The sequence below is a fragment of the Procambarus clarkii genome, chromosome 2, assembly GCF_040958095.1.
Source record: "Procambarus clarkii isolate CNS0578487 chromosome 2, FALCON_Pclarkii_2.0, whole genome shotgun sequence".
Lineage (NCBI taxonomy): Eukaryota > Metazoa > Arthropoda > Malacostraca > Decapoda > Cambaridae > Procambarus > Procambarus clarkii.
In genome coordinates this window covers 24,087,684-24,108,680 of record NC_091151.1, presented here as the reverse complement: position 1 = coordinate 24,108,680, position 20,997 = coordinate 24,087,684, and the positions used below count along the sequence as shown (strand labels likewise).

Sequence of the window (20,997 nt, the reverse complement as noted above, 5' to 3'; positions counted from 1 at the left end):
CCTCGGCTATCACCTCATTATGTCCGGTCGTGATGGTCAAGTGGATTAAGGCGTCTTGTACATACCAGATGCGTTGCTTCTGGGAGTATGGGTTCGAGTCACTTCTGGGGTGTGAGTTTTCAGTTATATATATATATATATATATATATATATATATATATATATTTAAATATATATATATATATATATATATATATATATATATATATATATATATATTTATATATATATATATATGTATATATATATATATATATATATATATATATATATATATATATATATATATATATATATATATGTATATATATATATATGTATATATATTATTAAATATGACCGAAAAAGTAAGATTAATAATTCTAACACGAATTTTCTCAATCTTTCGTACATTTCTTTTCACTGTTGGAGGTAATTCAAAAATCAATTCTCTAAAATTCATTTTTATTTCTAGTCTGACGCGTTTCGTAAAACACGAAACAAGGAGCCTTCGTGAGAACAAGGAGATAGTTGTCAGGAGAGGTGACAAGTCGCCAATATACGTCATTCTTAAAAAAGACGAATATCTGGCGAAAATGAACCTCATACTCTCTGACCAAACTAAATTCCAAAGGGTAACGAAGGACACTACAGCCGAATTGAAAGCAAAGGTCAACAAACTAATCGAAACTGTGAATGCCAAGAAATCAGGACTAGACCTGCCAAAGATTATTGGGGAATATAAACCTGGATATGCGTATGGAAATGTCAAAACACACAAGCCTAGAAACCCACTTCGGCCAATCATTAGCCAGATACCCACACCCACGTACAGACTAGCGAAGCGAATCAACGGCCTGCTGACTCCTTATGTCCCTTGCGCCTTCAGCCTGAAGTCGCCAAAGGAATTTGTTGACTTACTGCGGGGTACACGGGCAACAGGAATAAGAGCCTCGTTGGACGTAAAATTGCTGTTCACCAACGTACCAGTGGACGAGACAATCGGGATGATAGCCGACAGAGTGTATCGTGATCCAGCCTGTACTCCTCTTGACATACCAGAAAATATCCTAAGGAAACTACTCCAAGCTTGTACTAAAGAGGCACCCTTCTTGAGCCCGGATGGGCACATATATAAGCAAGTAGATGAGGTCGCCATGGGTTCTCCCCAAGGTGTCCTGTTTACGAACTTCTACATGGGTACCATCGAGCAAAAAGTCTTAGTCGACATGAACTTGAAACCGGCCATATACTGCAGGTATCTTGACGACATTTTTACACAGGTACCTGATGTCAGACATCTGCAGGAGCTGTAGGAGGCATTTGAGATGCCTCCTTCAGGTAGAATCTACCTGAAATAGGTAGAATCTACCCACTTCAAGACTCCACTTCAATATAGAAGCATCAAGAAATATGGGCCAATAGGCCCTCTGCAATTACTTCCATTCTCACCTTCAATACCCATTATTTCGTGTTCTGTCTTGTGTTGAAAGTTTGTTTTCACCTCATCCAAAACTGTTGTAACATCACCTCACCCAAATGCAGGTATAAAAAATCGAAGATGTTTAAGCTCTATTCAGTTATAGTTGTGTGTGTGTAAACTAAAGTCTTTGAAAATGTAATAAGTTTTATGAAACGCGCTGAAGTGTCGCGTCAGACTAGAAATAAAAATGAATTTTGGAGAATTGGTTTTTTCAATTACCATGAACACTGAAAAGAAATATAAGAGAGATCGAGAAAATTCGTGTTAGAATTAATAATCTTACTTATGCGGTCATATTTAATAATATATATATATATATATATATATATATATATATATATATATATATATATATATATATATATATATATATATATATATATATATATATATATATATATATATATATATATATATATATATATATATATATATATATATATGTCGTACCTAGTAGTCAGAACGCACTTCTCAGCCTACTATGCAAGGCCCGATTTGCCTAATAAGCCAAGTTTGTTTTAACAAATACTTTAGTTATTTCATTTATGCACTCACTATCCAATGGCAGTACATGTGCTTATAATTTAAAATGTGCTTGCACACCTTGTATATGTGATTGGTGGCTAACCAATCTCCCACTTGCAACCATGTCTACCGACAGGTGGTAATTTGGCAATTGAGGAGAAGGTGAACATCAGTGAAGCGGAGGCGCGTCAGAAGGCAGGAGTGATGCAGGGCGGGTTCTCCTCGCCAAAGCACTGTGTAGCCAGATGGTCCCTCGCTGTAATTGTGCCATACAGGAATAGGGAAACCCAGGTTTGTATTCACTGATTTGTTTTGTGGTTCTCAGTTTTCTGTTATCATTGTTGCTCTTCTTTAAAGCTTTTAATGACCCAACTACCTATTATTATAAAATAAGTTTTCTTTAATCCCAAGATGACGCCTGTTATGACCTTTCTTTGCCAATAATTCGGTTCTTTTCGTCTCTCTTTCTATAAGGCGTCAGTGCCTCTTTCTTCACAGATCCAACCCTAAGTGAGGGTGAAGTTATCAAGAACTGAGCAGTTTTTTCACTATTATTATTTTCTACCACAGACGTGGCCACGCATTAACAATGCTAACCGCAATATATATACATTTTCCTCTGTGACAACCAAACGGGGAAGAGGGTTAAACAACACTAGAATAAAACCAAACCTAACCTATGTCTATATATGCACAATATGATAATATATTATAATATAAATTTATATTTGAGAAAATTCCTGTTTTGAATGAACAACATGTAAAAATTTATCAATGCGTCTTTGGGGTCGACCGCTGGATGAAATGGACTTGAGTCGAGGACGGGTTACACAGTTTACATATGGTCAGGTCAACATCAGAAACGTGGTAAAAATTCCCAGTTATTTCCTATTTAACATATAATCCTTATTATATGTTATTATTCATTAACTGAGTTTTGGAGGAACCGCTCCTGTGACAGGTAAGTCCACTACGGGCTTATTATAGCCCGTGTTGTATGAAACTTTTTGTTCCGAATAGCTAAATCTAAAATAACAAACAATTGCTTAATAGCTCACCAAATTGTTTAAGAAAATAATGCGCAGACTAATTTAATTCTTCTTTAGTGTGCCATAAAATATTTACAATTTTCTTTGATTTCTGAGAAAGAAAACTTAAAAGATGAGGAACACTTCTATAAAAGTATTAGGACTGTTCAAGACAAAAATCTGAATTTAATTAATATGAAACTCTGCAGATCTTAGAAAGTTGTATGAATATTTCTTCAAGATAGAGTGGGCACCTTTGGCAAGCCGCCGACTTCCTGTCCCTGTTGAGGCCACTAGAGAAATAATAATTCACTGCGTCTGGGGACAGGAATCCAGAGTGTATGCATCCACGTTTGGCTTTTAACGAGGCCAAACTTTAATCTTAATTTTCCCCAGAAAATGACACCAAATCGTTTAACAACCAGCCACCCATTCACTACTGGATGAGCATAGACTACAGTTAATGACTGCCGCCCAGTCAAACCTACCGGCCAATATTCGAACCCAGGCCAAAAAGCGCTCACGAAGCACTGGACGAGTGCCTTACCACTGCGCCACAAAGACTGTACCTGGCAAGTGTGACTGCACTGTTTCTCTCTTACTAGCAAGACGTATCACGTGAAAGGTACCAGGTGGTTATGCTCAGGGTTGGTCAGGAGAAGGGGGGGGTCAATGAATGGTCACAGAGGGCCAACATTCATAAAAAGCTACCAATTACCTTTTATTAAATCAATATAATTTGTCATTCTTTTCTGTAAGTATGTAACTTACACTACATGTGCACATGTATACACATGTACATGTGTATACATGTACATGTGTATAGAAATGCATAAATCATAGGCATTTATCACCAAGTAATACCTAGTGAACAGTTCAAAATGGGGCCTACATATTCCATCTGGTCTGGGCCTATTACCAGCTTTGCTCAGGCCGACATTTGTGCTGACACTGTTAATGGTTACACTGTCTGTCAGTGGCAAGGAGTCAGCGGGGCGGGGCATTTGATTTGGGATCAGATTGACTTGTCACCAGTCTCCGTGGTGTAGTGGTAAGACACTCGCCTGGCGTTCCGCGAGCGCTTTGCCATGGCTTCGTATCCTGGCCAGGGAGGATTTACTGGGCGCAAATCCTTAACTGTAGCCTCTGTTTAACTCAACAATAAAATGTGTACTTGGTTGTAACAACGATTCTTCGCGGCAGGGATCGTATTCCAGGGACCTGCCCGAAACGCTACGCGTACTAGTGGCTGTACAAGAATGTAACAACTCTTGTATATATCTAAAAAAAAAAAAAAGATTCAGCCAAAAATGAACTTGCTGATGGAAGATGAACACAGCTGAACCTGGCAGTCCTAATGCCACTGGGAAAGCTCTCATCGCGGGCAATGAAACAATTACTGGTAAAATAGTCAATGATGAACTAGGTAAAAAGTTGGATAGAATGTTTGGGGTCAGTGTTTCACTGATAGAGCTAACACATCAGTATAGATACTAACACCTGATGCAGACCGACATATTCTGGCAGCAGAAGCAGCAACACTGATGCAAGCAGCAACACTGATGCTGGCAGCAACACTGATGCAAGCAGCAACACTGATGCTGGCAGCAACACTGATGCTGGCAGCAACACTGATGCTGGCAGCAACACTGATGCTGGCAGCAACACTGATGCTGGCAGCAACACTGATGTCAGCAGCAACACTGATGCTAGCAGCAACACTGATGTCAGCAGCAACACTGATGTCAGCAGCAACACTGATGTCAGCAGCAACACTGATGTCAGCAGCAATACTGATATCAGCAGCAACACTGATCTCAGCAGCAACACTGATGTCAGCAGCAACACTGATGTCAGCAGCAACACTGATGCTAGCAACAATACTGATGTCAGCAGCAATACTGATATCAGCAGAAACACTGATCTCAGCAGCAACACTGTTGTCAGCAGCAACACTGATGTCAGCAGCAACACTGATGCTAGCAACAATACTGATGTCAGCAGCAATACTGATATCAGCAGCAACACTGATCTCAGCAGCAACACTGATGTCAGCAGCAACACTGATGTCAGCAACAACACTGATATTAGCAGACAACACTAATGCTAGCAGTATCAGTGTTGTTAGCAGCAGCAGCATCTGGGTTGTTATTCTCATTAACATCTAGCCAATAGACGTTTGGTGAGTGCATGGTTGAGACTAAAGGTCTAGATCTAAGATTATAAGTGCTGGCAAGCGGAAGGTCTACGTCAAGTGGTCTGTCAACCACAATAGGTGGTGTCCCTATAGAAGAATCTGTCTGGGCATGGTCATTGCCATCTTTTGCATCAGACTCACCAGCAGTAATTTTAGCTAACTTCATGTGGTATAAATATTCGTTTATAAATTATCTTGTTAACAAATTCTTAAGTCTGTTCTTGTTAATCTTGATAAGCTCTATTACCTTATATGGACCTAAAAATTTCTTAGTTAACGTGTACATAGGGCCAGACCTGTGTTCGTTAAGTACCATTACTACAGATCCGACAGTCATCTTACTGGACTTAGCTTGAGCATTCCTTTGCTGGAGTAAACTCCGTAGTTGTCTTGGATAAGTGTTCTCATATTTTCTTAAAGACTGGTTGCATTTGTCAATGCATTACTTGAAAAAAACATCTAGGTTATACAAAGGAGTAGGGGGTGAATTGATCACTTCATTGAGAAGAATCTTATATGTACCATAAAGAATAGCATGAGGAGTGTCTCCTGTAGAAGCATTAATTGAAGAGTGTATGGCACACTGAATTAAGGATATGAACTCATCCCAATTACTGTTATCAAAAATCAATGTGACTCTCAAGGCATCTAACACTTTTCTGTTTGTACGCTCTGCATAGTCTGTTTGTATGCTCTGCAAACATAGTACTTGCTGGGTGATATGGCATAATACTACATTTTTTTAATGTTATATAATTCACACAAACTAGTTAAGAAACTATTACTGATCTCGGGACCATTATCTGAGAGAATTACTTTTTGCATACTATATCTACAAATTATTTGGTCATGGAATGCACTGGCTATAGTTTCTGCTGTTTTGTTCAGGATAGGAACTACCTTACCTTGAGGTTACCTTGAGGTGCTTCCGGGGCTTAGCGTCCCCGCGGCTCGGTCGTCGACCAGGCCTCCTGGTTGCCGGAGGCCGCCAGTTCTAGTTCGCAATAACGTGAAAATTTTTCAACCATTACAAGCAAGTGTTTGTTACCCTTTTCAGTTTCTGCAAAATTTGTCAACAAATATATTGATACTCATTCCCAAGGGGCTTTAGTTGCTGGGTACACATGAATTGGGTTAGGTCCAATGATGTGTCCCTTGTACTGTAAGCAGGTTAAACTTCTGTCAACATAATGAGCAATTCTTTAGCCCTTTTGGGCCAAAAATACTTCAATCGACCTTACTAGAGTGTACAATCCTTTCCTGGATGTGCATTTACAGGAGCATCATGGATGATCTTTAACACAGTTGGTACCAAGACAGCTGGAACAACTAACTGATAACACTTCCTTGGGGGTGTCCCTAGCTTTACTATTCTACACAGTAAATTGTCTAACATTACTAGTTCTTTCAATGTTACTGGGGCTTGTGAATCCGACGAGTATCTTGCTAAATCAAAAACTTAATGACAGGTGCCCATATGTGGTCTTGTTTTTGTTCTGTCTCTACTACTATAGCATCTCATGCTGGGTAATTTAACTGGATATGCAGCTATGTGTCAAGAAAATGCATCAGCTACAACATTTTGTTTTCCTGGGATATACCCAAATGAAGGATTAAATTCTTGAATTGTGAGTAAATATCTGGCAAATATCTGGTTGATGATCTGTAAGAACATGAACTGGGTATGTTGACCATACCACACACTAGAGGGTGAAGGGACGACGACGTTTTGGTCCGTCCTCGACCATTCTCAAGTCGATTCTCACAATCGACTTGAGAATGGTCCAGGAAGGACCAAAACGTCGACGTCCCTTCACCTTCTAGTGTGTGGTCTGGTCAACATACTTCAGCCACGTTATTGTGACTCATCGCCAGCATGAACTGGGTAAATTGTATTCCTGAAATGTTTAAAAGCCCATACAACTGCTAGAGCTTCACGCTCTGTTGCACCATAATTTTTCTTTTCCTTAGACAATGTACAGCTAGTTGAGCTATTGCATGATCTCTGTGACTTTCAGTTTGAAGTAATGCTGCACCTAAGCCTATTTCATTAGCATCTCTGACCAACATAAAAGGTTTAGAAAAATCTGGGTACCTATGAACAGGTGAAGAGATGAATGCTTCTTTGAGCTTCCTGAAAGACTGTTCTTGGGCTTCTTCCCAAACAAAGGGTTCATCGTTTCTTTCCAACTTGTAAAGTGGAGTGGCTATTGTAGAGAATCCAGCAATAAACGAACGATAAAATCCTAGAAAACCTGTAAACTGACTCACGGCTTCTGCAGTACGAGGCATTGGAAAATCACGTGCAGCAATAATTTTTTATTCATTTAAGGTAATGCCTGAAGAGGTGACTGTATGACCTAGGAAATTAATCTTCTCCTTTAAAAATGAGCACTTTGAGAATTTTATTTTTAAATTTGCTTCTACGAGCTTTGCAAGTACTTTCTCAAGGTTCTGGAAGTGAGTCTGAATACCAAAAGAGTACTACCTATCAATGTACTAAATAGGCTTGTCATGAGCCTTGAAAACACGAAAGAAATCCTTAAATTCTGGCCATGACTGGAGGCTAACAATGGCTTTCTCATCATCTACAAAATGAGCATCACCTTTGGTGGAGTCAAAACTTGACCTAGCAATTGCTAAGTAGTCATCATCAGAAGGTTCTGAGAAATGCACTTTGGCCTTTGCTTCCACTTTGCTAAACCATGATTCCAATACGTGAGATACTCCAGCAAAAAGTAGAATAGCCATCTCCTGTAAGGAGCGCTGGACATTAGTACGAGCAACTGCTCCATTTGAGTCAGAAGGAGTTGCAACAGTTGCAGGCATTGCCACTAACTTAGTGTGTGCTTGAAACTCTAGGTATAAGATTAGAATTTACAGAATAACAACATTCAGAAAATCAAACTAGGCTCAAGTAAGTAAATGCAAAGAATAAACATTTAAATTATAGTTAGGCACGACAAAATAAATGGGAATCAGCAAAATTGTAAATTAAATATGCAATCTGGTATGAACATGACTTGAATCTAGAGTAATGTAATTAATTAAACCAGGCAAAGCATAACAAATTTGATTATAAACCTAGAAGGTGTAATTGCAAATTTCAAGAAAAATAATTAAACAAATATAGAATTCAACACTCAAGATGTGGCATAATAAAAGCTTAATAATTAATATAATGCAGAAAAATGCACTCAAAAGAATCAACATGTAATGCAGGACATGTGGGCAATAAGGCATCAAGAATTTAAAACAAAATTAACTTCCTGTAAAATTTTAAATAAAATGGATTGTTGAAAGAATAAAAAAATTACACTGCAATTTTATAGCAAATGCTGTAATTAACTGGTAAAGTACTATAAAAACAGATTATTTAAGGAACACTTAAATTGATGACATGGTACAGTAACAATTTTTTTTTTAATTTTCCCCCAAGGGGTGAGTTTATTGGGCAGCGCCACTCATCCTGTGAGTGGACATACCGCCTTAGCAGCATGTACAACACTCCCCAATAGGAAGAAAACCCACTTAGTTGTTCATCCTGTCACTTGTACCCAGACACAGCTGGGACTTGCTTAACTGTCTCAAGTGAACAGTTCCTCAAACAAGAAGATTAACATCTGTCAGCCTTTAAAATCTTACGTTATCTTGCGGGTGTAAAATGGGGGAATCTTTTAAGAACAGTATCAAAATTTGACAAATAGTGTTTTCCTAACTCAAACAATGTGGGGTTTATTATTCTACACATATTTCTAATGTCTCTCAGGTGTTCACATTCTTTCAGGTAATGGTAAAGGCAGTGTCCGTCACTCTCATCGCAGATTCTGAAACTCTGCTGCACAACTGTTTTTTTCCATTCCGAATCGCCATGGATATTTGTATCCAAGGCGGATTCTCACTATTACTGATACTCTCCCACGGTCACCTCCTCTTCGTTCATAATGATTAGGGTTGCCAGCTGCAACCATGTTGTACCAGCGTACAGATTTATGGTTGTGCTTCTATCCTCCTTTCTTCAGTTACCCTGTCACAGTGATATTGCCTGACAATACCTCTAATTTGTAGCAGAGTCTTGGGTATGAAGTATTCAATATGGTCTCCTTCAGCGCCTTCAGCAGCCAGCACATCTGCTCGTTCATTCCCACATATTCCAACATGGGAGGGGATCCACAGAAACTTGACGACTCTTCCCTGATTGATTAGTACCCTCATATCTCTCTTAATTTCAGTGACTATCGCAAGATTTTCTGCCCGATTTTTACTTAGGCTTTGTAGTGCTGCTTTTGAGTCAGTGCAGATCACTGCGCCATTAGTGTTTCATTCAAGGAATCTTAACGCCATAACAATGACAATTAGCTCCGGTTACGATGAAGAGGCATAGTTCTCAATGCGTGCCTTCCCTCCATTTTTGCATTGAAAGGCATTATTCCTAATTACAGTGAATGCTGCACCAGCCCTGCCAATGACAGAATTAGATGACCCATCAGTGTAAATTTGTTCTAGTTCATCTCTGGCTTCTTTATAAATGTCCCAGAGATACTTGTGCCTCATTTCTTGTGGTATCATGTTGGAGTTTTTGTTGCCATTTCATTGATGATAATACTGCATGAGTCATCCTCCCAGGAAGATAACCTCTCTACAGGCAAGGGCTCACGGGCTTGCTCAAGCAGGTGAAGCTCTTCGAGGTAGCAGGCTGATCTGTGATGCCCTTCTTTGCTTCTCCTGTTTCCTCCTATTAACAGCACAGAACCCAGAGTTTTCTTGCCAATATCATTGTAATAGGGATCTCTGGTTATCCTAATTGCAAGTTTAGCATTCAGTTCCTTAATCTTGCTTTTAACACTGGGGAAGGACAACTCCTCTCGTAGATTAGACGATTTGGCAGTTCTTGGAACTCCAAGAATGATTGTCATTGCTTCATTCTCTATGCTTTCGAGCCTTTTCACTTCGTTTTGGGAGTAGGTACACAAAACAGGTGCAGCATAGTCTATGACGGAGCGCACATGAGCTGTGTACACCATTTTAAGGACGGCAATAGAGGTTCCTTATCCATTCCAGGCCATAGGTTTTCAGTGCCCTGAGTCGACTTTTGCATGTTCCTATGAGTTGGTTGAGCTCTTCTTTCTTTCCCTTGTGAGAGCCGACAATGATGCCAAGGTACCTGTGGTGGTCAACCCAATCAAGTGTTACACCATTAATTTGTAGTTCTTCATTTGCCCCCTGCTTGTGATGGGAGTATGCCTTCGTCTTGTTTGTGGAGAGAGTGAAACCGAACTCAACACATATCCTTCCAAGGAGTTCAATGGACTGTTTAATTTTTTCCAAGGTGGGAGCTTGTATTAGGACATCATCTGCATATCCCACTTGTTGTGTTCCTTCCGGAAAATCAATATTTGCAATGGCGTTCATAAGTACATTGAATAGTGTAGGGCTTAAGACTCCGCCTTGGGGGGGGGGGTTCCCTAGTTCCATATTCATTGTTTTTGAGACTGCTCCATTGAAGCATACCTTGACCTTCCTCCCTGTGACGTAGTCTTCAACCCATTTTAAGAGTCTCCCCTTGACACCCACGCATGCAAGCTCATCCAGTATCACAATTACCTGCGCTTTGTCGAAGGCTTCATTACACACAGAAATCACAATTGTGTGATGCATCAAATGAACAAATCCACAAGGGCCGTGATGAGGATTCGAACCTGCGTCCGAGAGCATCCCAGACGCTGCCTTAATCGACTGAGCTACGACATGGTAAAAAGGAGTTGAAACCGAATTTCTACTGAACTTACTGGATCCTGCAGCCTCTCCGAGGCACAAACCAGGGTTTGAGCCTCTGACGCAGGTTCGAATCCTCGGCATGGCCCTTGTGGATTTGTTCATTTGATGCATCACGCAATTGTGATTTCTGTGTGTGATGATGTAAGGGCGAAGAGGGAGAACGGCCTATTGACATAGCTCGAGTGCATGGGGGAGTTGTGTAAAACCCTGGTTTGTGCCTCGGAGAGGCTGCAGGATCCAGTAAGTTCAGTAGAACTTCGGTTTCAACTCCTTTTGTCCATGTCGTAGCTCAGTCGATTAAGGCAGCGTCTGGAATGCTCTCGGATGCAGGTTCGAGTCCTCGTCACGGCCCTTGTGGATATGTCTAAGGCTCCTTTGATGTCAACAAATACAGAGTACCTAGCCTTGTCATTAGCCAAGTAATTAACTATACAGTTTGCTGTGCTCCGTCCTTTAACAAATCCATTGGCCCCCTCCCCTAACCTGCCTATTTTGTTCAACAGTCGGCTTAGGATTATCTTTTCAGGCATCTTGGAAGTGCATGACATAAGACTGATAGGTCTGTAATTACCAAGTTCAATGGGCTTCGGTATGGGAACAATTATTGCGTGTTTCCATTGTGTGGGCAACACTCCACTTAGGAATGACTTGTTAAACAGGTGGAGTAGTGGATTCCCAGACACTTCACACAGTGCATTGAGTATGTCGTAGGTGACGCTATCTTCACCAGGTGCTGTACATTAACCCCTTTTCATAGCGCCCCTTACTTCCTGGGCTGTGATCATTTCTCCATATTCGTCATCATTAGACAGTGCCCTTGTTATCCTTTTTCTTCTGTCATTATGTCGGAGGAGCTGTTTCCTGCTTTCTCCTGCAGGGAAAGAGTAGGAGGAGGAGGATGCATCACTCCACTTGTGAATTAGTTCTTCAGCCTTACCCTGGGGCACCATTTGGTCCGGAAGACATCTCCCGTCACGCAGGGTGCAGTCGCACCACCACAGATCTCCAGTATCATCTATTGATACTGGTGATGGCTCAAAAGGGCCACCACTTACGGGCTATTTATGCCCGTGCCACCTTTTGGGTGGCTTCATCTTCATCTTAACACATTCACAAGGGAGACATCTCCCGTCATGCAGGGTGCATTCGCACCTCCACAGATCTCCAGTATCAGCTCCTGATACTGGTAATGGCTTAAAATGGCCACCACTTACGGGCTATTTATGCCCGTGCCACCTTTTGGGTTGCTTCATCTTCATCTTAACACATTCATAAGGGAGACATCTCCCGTCATGCAGGGTGCATTCGCACCTCCACAGATCTCCAGTATCAGCTCTTGATACTGGTAATGGCTTAAAAGGGCCACCACTTACGGGCTATTCATGCCCGTGCCACCTTTTGGGTGGCTTAATCTTCATCAATCAATCAATTACCCTGGGGGTTTTTGTGAGCCGCTGGCCTGGCTCTGGCCCCCCTTAGCTATCTGAATTTTTGCCCACACTTGTCTTGCAGATGTTTCCCTTCCAATAGACCTAGTGAACTCAAGCCATTGTCTCTCCCGCTCTTTAATCTTCTCTTCCCAGGCTACTTGACACACAGTTTTAAACAGCTCTTTGGTACTTTCAATGGGATGTCTCCGGTACTCTCTACTCATTTGCGCTAAGCATCTTTATGTAATCGTTCTCATACCATTTTATTTGTCTTCCTCTGATGGTTACTTCGCCCAGTCGTACGGCGCAGAACTCTGAGACAGCTCTCAATTTGGTGATTAAGGTCATCAACAAATGTATCAATGTCTTCAGGGATTTGGTATTCCGTGAACCAGTCACTCATCTTATTTATGAAGTGTGGTCTCGTATCTGGTCCGAGTAATAACCTTTTTCTTCTACTTGACTCTTTCTTCTTCTTGCTCATGTCGACGGTGGTAATCAGTGCCAGTGGTCACTACATAAACTGTGTACAATGTGTGTACTGGCATCCGTGTCCTGTGCATTCAGCAGGAGAGCATAGTCTAATCTTCCTCCTCTGAGTTGAGTTGGCTGTTCATCACCCAGGACTCTAAGGTTTTCACTCCCCCTGACATAGAGTGACAGTTTCCGTCCATTGATATTGGGTTGATGACAGTTGGCTTCAAAGTGTGGGTGCCTGGCATTAAGGTCACCGACCAGCAGGGTAGGTTCCTCATTAACAAATTCAGGTAGTGTGTCAAGATCAAGTTTAGTCTGTGGCACATATAGGCTGATTATATGTAGGGCATTATTGTTTAAGTTAAGGGTTACCCACAATGATTCATACTCATCCCCCATGTGGAGGTCATCAATAATCTGTGCAGGTATGTTGATGTTTACAAAAGTGATGAGACCCCGTTTTCTTTCCCCAGCGGGATTTTTTTTTTTTTAATTATGAGGTACATCTGCATTAGTGCAGCTACCCTAGACTATATGAAGTGGAGTACAGTGTGTCAAATGGTGATGGGAAAAAATTTAGGTGATGCTAAAAAATCCCCATCACACAGGATGGTTAGTCATACAGAGGCATGTGATAAGCAGTCTGCACTGGCAGACTCCGGATGCATTTTGAGGATATCATCAACACAAGATTGAATAAGGTGGCAGTGGTAATAAAAGCCCCCATCTCGCAGGATGGTTAGTCATACAGGGCTATATGTTTAGTAGCCGGCACTGGAAAATTTTGGGTACACTGTGAGGATATCTTCAAGAATACGAGAGTGAATAAAGACTCCCTACAATACCTCAAATCCTACCTTGCTGACAGGCTCCAATATGTTTCTGTGAATAATACAATTTCTCCCACCCTACCCATCAACATTGGTGTTCCCCAGGGCAGCATACTTGGCCCTCTCCTCTTTCTCATCTACATTAATGACCTTCCAAATGCCTCCCAACACCTCAAACCAATTCTATTTGCTGACGACACAACCTTCATTTACTCCAGTCCTGATCCCCTTGCTCTAAATGCCACAGTAAATACTGAGCTAAATAAAGTCCATCTGTGGCTAACTGCCAACAAACTCACCCTTAACATTGACAAAACCTTTTATATTCTGTTTGGCAATAAATCCTCTAATCAAATAAATCTCAAAATAAACAATACCCAAATTTGTAACAAATTAGATGGCAAATTCCTTGGCATTCTCATTGACCACAAGCTTAATTTCCAGGGACACATTCTAAACATATCAAAAAAAGTTTCAAAAACTGTGGGCATTCTTTCTAAGATCAGATATTATGTACCACGCCCTGCCCTGGTGACTCTCTATTACTCCCTTATCTATCCATATCTCAGCTATGGTATTTGTGCTTGGGGCTCTACTACCCAAAATCACTTACGTCCTCTAATTACTCAACACAAAGCTGCTATTAGGACAATATCCAATTCTGGCCCCAGACACCACTCGGTACCCCTACTTAAATCTCTGAATATGTTAGACATTAAGTCACTGCACATTCTCTCATGTGTATTATACATATATAAAACGCTAAACTATAATGCCAATCCTGATCTCAAAAGCTTCATAGAAGGTTGTATCAGAAACCATGAGCATCACACCAGAAATAAATACAGTTTTGATATTCCTAGAGTACGACTTAATCAAACTAGAAATGCTCTACAAATCAAGGGGCCCAGAATGTGGAATGACCTTCCCAACCATGTTAAAGACTGTACCTCTCTCAACCAGTTTAAGTTAAAAGCGAAGCTATACCTAATAAATTCCCTGTAACCTACCTTACCCTTCTATTGTCAACCAATGTCTGTTTTTTTCTTTAAAGAGCGCTGTTTGTCGACATAATTGTATTTGTGCTGCTTTTTCATCTATGTTTTCATTTCTTGTTTTCATTCTACTCATTATGCTCAATTAGTATTAAGCTTGTCATTTAAGTTTATCATGCCCGAAACGCTTTGGGTAATAGTGGCTTTAGGCATTGTATGTACTAGCTATACCTATAAGTTAACAATCCTTGTAAATATTTATTGTATGTATGTACCTTACCTAAATAAAATTGTATTGTATTGTATTGTATATAAGTAATTGCAGAGCTCCAGGTACCCCATGCCAATTGGTCTGAAAGGTCTAATAACTGGGCATTCAGTGATGTAGTGCGGGAGATCGTGCCGTAGTTCCTGTTCACAGAGTTTGAAACTGGAGTGCTCAGGATTGGGAGACCTGTCACCTGCAGCCACCTGCCATAGGTAACGGTAACCCAACCTGATCCTTGCAACCACTGTGTCGCACAGTCTAGTGGACGTTTTGTGCTACCCATAGATATAGGTTTCAGATCTGAACAAATCATAGCTTCTAATACTAGTACTTTCAGGTCGTTGGGAGTCAGTAAGTTCTTTCCTATCAGATCTGAGTGTTTGAACCAATACAGTTTTGACAGCAGAGATGGGGATACCTAGATCTAATTCAACTTCAAACTTGTTACACGCTAATTTGGCTGCAATGTCTGTCTCATTATGACTCATTGTTTCTGCTGTATTGTGCCTACCAATTTTTGTCAAAAACCATTCAAGCTGTCATTGCAATCAATCTTAGCTACCTATGTGCTTTAATATGCTGTACCTACAATTTTCTCTCATCTTCTTTTTTTCATTTCATGTAACTGTTATCATTTTTTTGTCTATAAATTTTGCAAGTATTTACCTGCTTAAAATTTTCTTAGATTAAGGACCTGCCCGAAACGCTGCGCGTGGTAGTGGCTTTACAAGACTAATAATTACCATGTGTGAAGGTATCCATACAAAGGAGATTCGAGACCCTTTACTCTGTGCATCAATTAGGTCATTTATAATTGGGAGTAAGAGGTTCTTGCTGTCGATCTTCCAAGAGAAGTTTTCGATTGCTTGAAAAGCAAACTTTGAATCACAAAATATTATTCCTCCTCCAATGTTTTTTAATGTACTGGTAGCTAGGTGTAATGCTGCTAGTTCTGCTTGTGTGGAGGTCAGCCAGTTGTTTAACCTGACACTGACAGTCTTTGTGCAAATATTATTTCTATAAAACCTACATGCTGCTGCAGTCCGTCCAGTAAAGGATTGGACTGAGCCATCGGCGTAGACACAGTGCTCGTGAGATCTTAAACTCTCGATGGAGGAGGCAATTCCTTCAAGTGTGACAGCTTTGAGAAGAGCAAGGTTTCATTATCTTTCTTGGTGACAGGTGTGTATGATACTTGAATGGTGGGGTACAGATAAAGAGGAATATCACAGACAGGTAGATTGCACTTAAAAGAAATGTTAAGTTTAATGAGATTGTCAGCATTGTTGCTCAGTCAATTATCATAAAAGGAGTGAGTTGGTATGTCGGCACAAGTCAAAAGGGTGTTAACAGCACTAAATAATTTGTCTCTGAGCAATGCAGGAGATGTAGGATCTCTCATGACTTTAAGGCAAAAGGTGGTGTTGACTTGCATTATTCTCTCTAGTATGGTTGGAAGCTTCAGATCTTCCCGCATGTTGATGATTCTTGTGCATCTTGGAGCACCAAGAATTATCCTCATGGCCTCATTCTGTACTACTTCAAGTTTGTCCAACACAGAGGAGGGGAAATTAATTAAGTGCAGAGCATTGCAATCAACGAGAGATCTAACGAACATCATATAGAATAGTCTAGCATATTTAATATTGATACCAATATTCTTACCAGTAAGTGTTCTCAATGGTTTTAGTCTTTCTTTTAACCTACGGTGTAGATCATTTACAATATCAGTGTTAATACCAACTCCAAGGTATTTGTGCTGCCTACACGTTTCAATGTTCTGGTTGTTGACCTTGAGGGAAGGGAGAACTTGCGATATCCGCTGAATCTTGGGTTGAAGTCATCACCCACCAGCGTCTCCTGTAGCACTATGACGTCAATTTGGTGTTCACAGACGTAGTGTATGAAAGCATTAATACTATTGCGAACTCCATTGCAGTTCCGTTGTTGTATAGTGAGATATTCTGCGATGTTATTATCCATTTTGAGGTTGTTTGTCATCAGATGCGCTATGTGTGTGTAATTATTATGTTCATGTGTGTGTTATCGTGTATTCCATGGTGTTTGGAGTTACTGTGTGTACTGGTGATACTGTGTGTCCTGGTGTTACTGTGTGTACTGGTGTTACTGTGTGTACTGGTGTTACTGTGTACACTGGTGTTACTGTGTACACTGGTGTTACTGTGTACTCACCTAGTTGTAATCACCTAGTTGTGTCTGCAGGATCGAGCATTGACTCTTGGATCCCACCTTTCGAGCATCGGTTGTTTACAGCAATGACTCCTGTCCCATTTCCCTATCATACCTGGTTTTAAAATTATGAATAGTATTTGCTTCCACAACCTGTTCCTGAAGTGCATTCCATTTTCCCACTACTCTCACGCTAAAAGAAAACTTCCTAACATCTCTGTGACTCATCAGAGTTTCAAGCTTCCATCCGTGTCCCCTCGTTCTGTTACTATTCCGTGTGAACATTTCATCTATGTCCACTCTGTCAATCCCTCTGAGTATCTTATACGTTCCTATCATGTCCCCCCTCTCCCTTCTTCTTTCTAGTGTCGTAAGGCACAGTTCCCTCAGGCGCTCCTCATACCCCATCCCTCGTAGATCTGGGACGAGTCTCGTTGCAAACCTCTGAACCTTTTCCAGTTTCATTATATGCTTCTTCAGATGGGGACTCCATGATGAGGCGGCATACTCTAAGACTGGCCTCACGTAGGCAGTGTAAAGCTCCCTAAATGCCTCCTTACTTAGGTTTCTGAATGATGTTCTAACTTTTGCCAGTGAAGAGTACGCTGCTGTCGTTATCCTATTTATATGTGCCTCAGGAGATAAATTAGGTGTTACGTCCACCCCCAGGTCTCTTTCGCACGTCGTCACAGGTAGGCTGTTCCCCTTCATTGTGTACTGTCCCTTTGGTCTCCTATCTCCTAGTCCTATTTCCATAACTTTACATTTGCTCGTGTTGAATTCCAGTAGCCATTTCTCTGACCATCTCTGCAACCTGTTCAGGTCCTCTTGGAGGATCCTGCAATCCTCATCTGTCACAACTCTTCTCATCAACTTTGCGTCATCCGCAAACATCGACATGTAGGACTCTACGCCTGTAAACATGTCGTTAACATATACAAGAAATAGAATTGGTCCCAGCACCAATCCTTGTGGTACTCCACTTGTTACTGTTCGCCAGTCCGACTTCTCGACCCTTACCATAACTCTTTGGCTCCTTCCTGTTAGGTAGTTCCTTATCCACGCTAGGACCTTTCCCCCCACCCCCGCCTGCCTCTCGAGCTTGAACAGCAGTCTCATGTGCGGTACTGTATCAAAGGCTTTTTGGCAGTCCAGAAATATGCAGTCTGCCCAACCATCTCTGTCCTGTCTTATCCTCGTTATTTTATCATTGAATTCCAGAAGGTTTGTTAGGCACGATTTCCCTGTCCAGAACCCATGTTGATGTTTGTTCACAAACCTAATGTTCTCCAGGTGTGCAACCAGTCGTAGCCTAATTATTCATTCCAGTATTTTACAGGGGATGCTTGTCAGTGATACAGGTCTATAGTTAAGTGCCTCCTCCCTATCACCTTTCTTGAAGATCGGCACGACATTTGCCTTCTTCCAGCAACTGGGCAATTCTCCCGACATAAGTGACTCATTAAAGATCATTGCCAGAGGCACGCTGAGGGCCTGCCCTGCTTCTTTTAGTATCCACGGTCTGGTCCAACTGCATTAGTTGCATCTAGAGTTGTCAACTGTTTCATTACCTCCTCTGCTGTCACCTCTATATCTGATAGTCTTTCATCTAGGGTAACCCCTTCCAACAATGGGAGCTGCTCAGGCTCGGTAGTGAACACTCCATGGAAACTGGCATTCAGTGCCTCGCAGATTTCCTTGTCACTTTCAGTGTATGCCCCCTCTGTCTTCGTCTTGTCACTTGGTCGTTCACCGACATTTTTCTTCTTATATGACTGTTTAGTAACTTAGGTTGTTTTTTCGCTTTGATTGCAATATCGTTCTCATAGTCCCTTTCCGATGTTCGTCTTATGTTAATGTAATCGTTCCTAGCTCTGTTGTATCTGATCCTGTTGTCCTCTGTCCTTTGTCTTCTGTACTTCCTCCACTCCCGCCTGCTGGCCATTTTTGCTTCCTGACACTGCCTATTAAACCATGGGTTATTATATTCCTTCTTATTTCTTCCCTTTACTGTTGGTATAAATCTCTCTTCGGCCTCCTGGCAGTTCTGTATGACTAGGTCCATCATATCTTGGACTGTTTTTCCTCTAAATTCTTCCTCCCACTGCACTTCACCCAGATAGTCCCTTATAAACTTATAGTCCCCTTTCTTGTAGTCAACTCTCCTTTCCCAGACCTCTTGTCCCATGGTCATAAGTTTGAATTCCATCATGTACTCACACTGGTGTGACACTGGTGTGTGTGTACTGATGTTACTGTGTATTGGTGTTACTGACTATACTGGTGTTACTGTGTGTACTGGTGTTACTGTGTGTACTAGTGTTACTGTGTATTGGTGTTACTGACTGTACTGGTGTTACTGTGTGTACTGGTGTTACTGTGTGTACTGGTGTTACTGTGTGTACTGGTGTTACTGTGTGTAGTGGTGTTACTATGTACTGGTGTTACTGACTGTACTGGTGTTACTGTGTGTAGTGGTGTTACTGTGTACTCACCTAATTGTACTCACCTAATTGTGTGTACTGGTGTTACTGTGTGTAGTGGTGTTACTGTGTACTGGTGTTACTGTGTGTAGTGGTGTTACTGTGTACTGGTGTTACTGTGTGTACTAGAGTTACTGTGTGTACTGGTGTTACTGTGTGTACTGGTGTTACTGTGTGTACTGATGTTACTGTGTATTGGTGTTACTGACTGTACTGGTGTTACTGTGTCTACTGGTGTTACTGTGTGTACTGGTGTAACTGTGTACTGGTGTTACTGTGTACTGGTGTTACTGACTGTACTGGTGTTACTGTGTGTACTGGTGTTACTGTGTGTACTGGTGTTACTGTGTGTACTGGTGTTACTGTGTGTACTGGTGTTACTGTGTGTAGTGGTGTTACTGTGTACTGGTGTTACTGTGTGTAGTGGTGTTACTGTGTACTGGTGTTACTGTGTGTACTAGAGTTACTGTGTGTACTGGTGTTACTGTGTGTACTGGTGTTACTGTGTGTACTGGTGTTACTGGGTGTACTGGGGTTACTGTGTGTACTGATGTTACTGTGTATTGGTGTTACTGACTGTACTGGTGTTACTGTGTCTACTGGTGTTACTGTGTGTACTGGTGTAACTGTGTACTGGTGTTACTGTGTACTGGTGTTACTGTGTCTACTGGTGTTACTGTGTGTACTGGTGTTACTGTGTGTACTGGTGTTACTGTGTGTACTGGTGTTACTGTGTGTACTGGTGATACTGTGTGAACTGGTGTTACTGTGTGTACTGGTGTTACTGTGTGCACTAGTGTTACTGAGTGTACTGGTGTTACTGTGTGCACTAGTGTTACTGTGTGCCCTGGTGTTACTGTGTGCACTGGTGTTACTGTGTGTACTGGTGTTACTGAGTGTACTGGTGTTACTGTGTGTACTGGTGTTACTGTGTGTACTGGTGTTACTGTGTGACCTGGTGTTACTGTGTGCACTGGTGTTATATGTGCACTGTTGTTACTGTGTGTACTGGTGTTATTGTGTGCACTAGTGTTACTGAATGTACTGGTGTTACTGTGTACTGGTGTTACTGTGTACGCTGGTGTTACTGTATACACTGGTGTTACTGTATACTGGTGTTACTGAGGGTACTGGTGTTACAATGCACTGGTGTTAGTGTGTGTACTGGTGTTACTGTGAGCACTGGTGTTACTATTTGAACTGGTGTTACTGTGTGCACTGGTGTTACTGTGTGCACTGGTATTACTGTGTGCACTGGTGTTACTGTGTGCACTGGTGTTACTGTGTGCACTGTTGTTACTGTGTGTACTGGTGTTACTGTGTGCACTGGTGTT

At 41.3% G+C, this 20,997-nt stretch overlaps 1 protein-coding gene across 1 annotated transcript in view; it reads left to right on the top strand.

Annotated features, from left to right (window-relative positions):
* The window catches only part of LOC138365926 (beta-1,4-galactosyltransferase 4-like), a 69,465-nt gene that overhangs the window by 18,088 nt on the left and 30,380 nt on the right, over positions 1 to 20,997 (top strand). Inside the window, exon 2 of the mRNA XM_069326639.1 lies at positions 2,124 to 2,278. Coding sequence (XP_069182740.1) covers positions 2,124 to 2,278 — 155 coding nt within the window. The remainder of the gene's footprint in view (positions 1 to 2,123; positions 2,279 to 20,997) is intronic.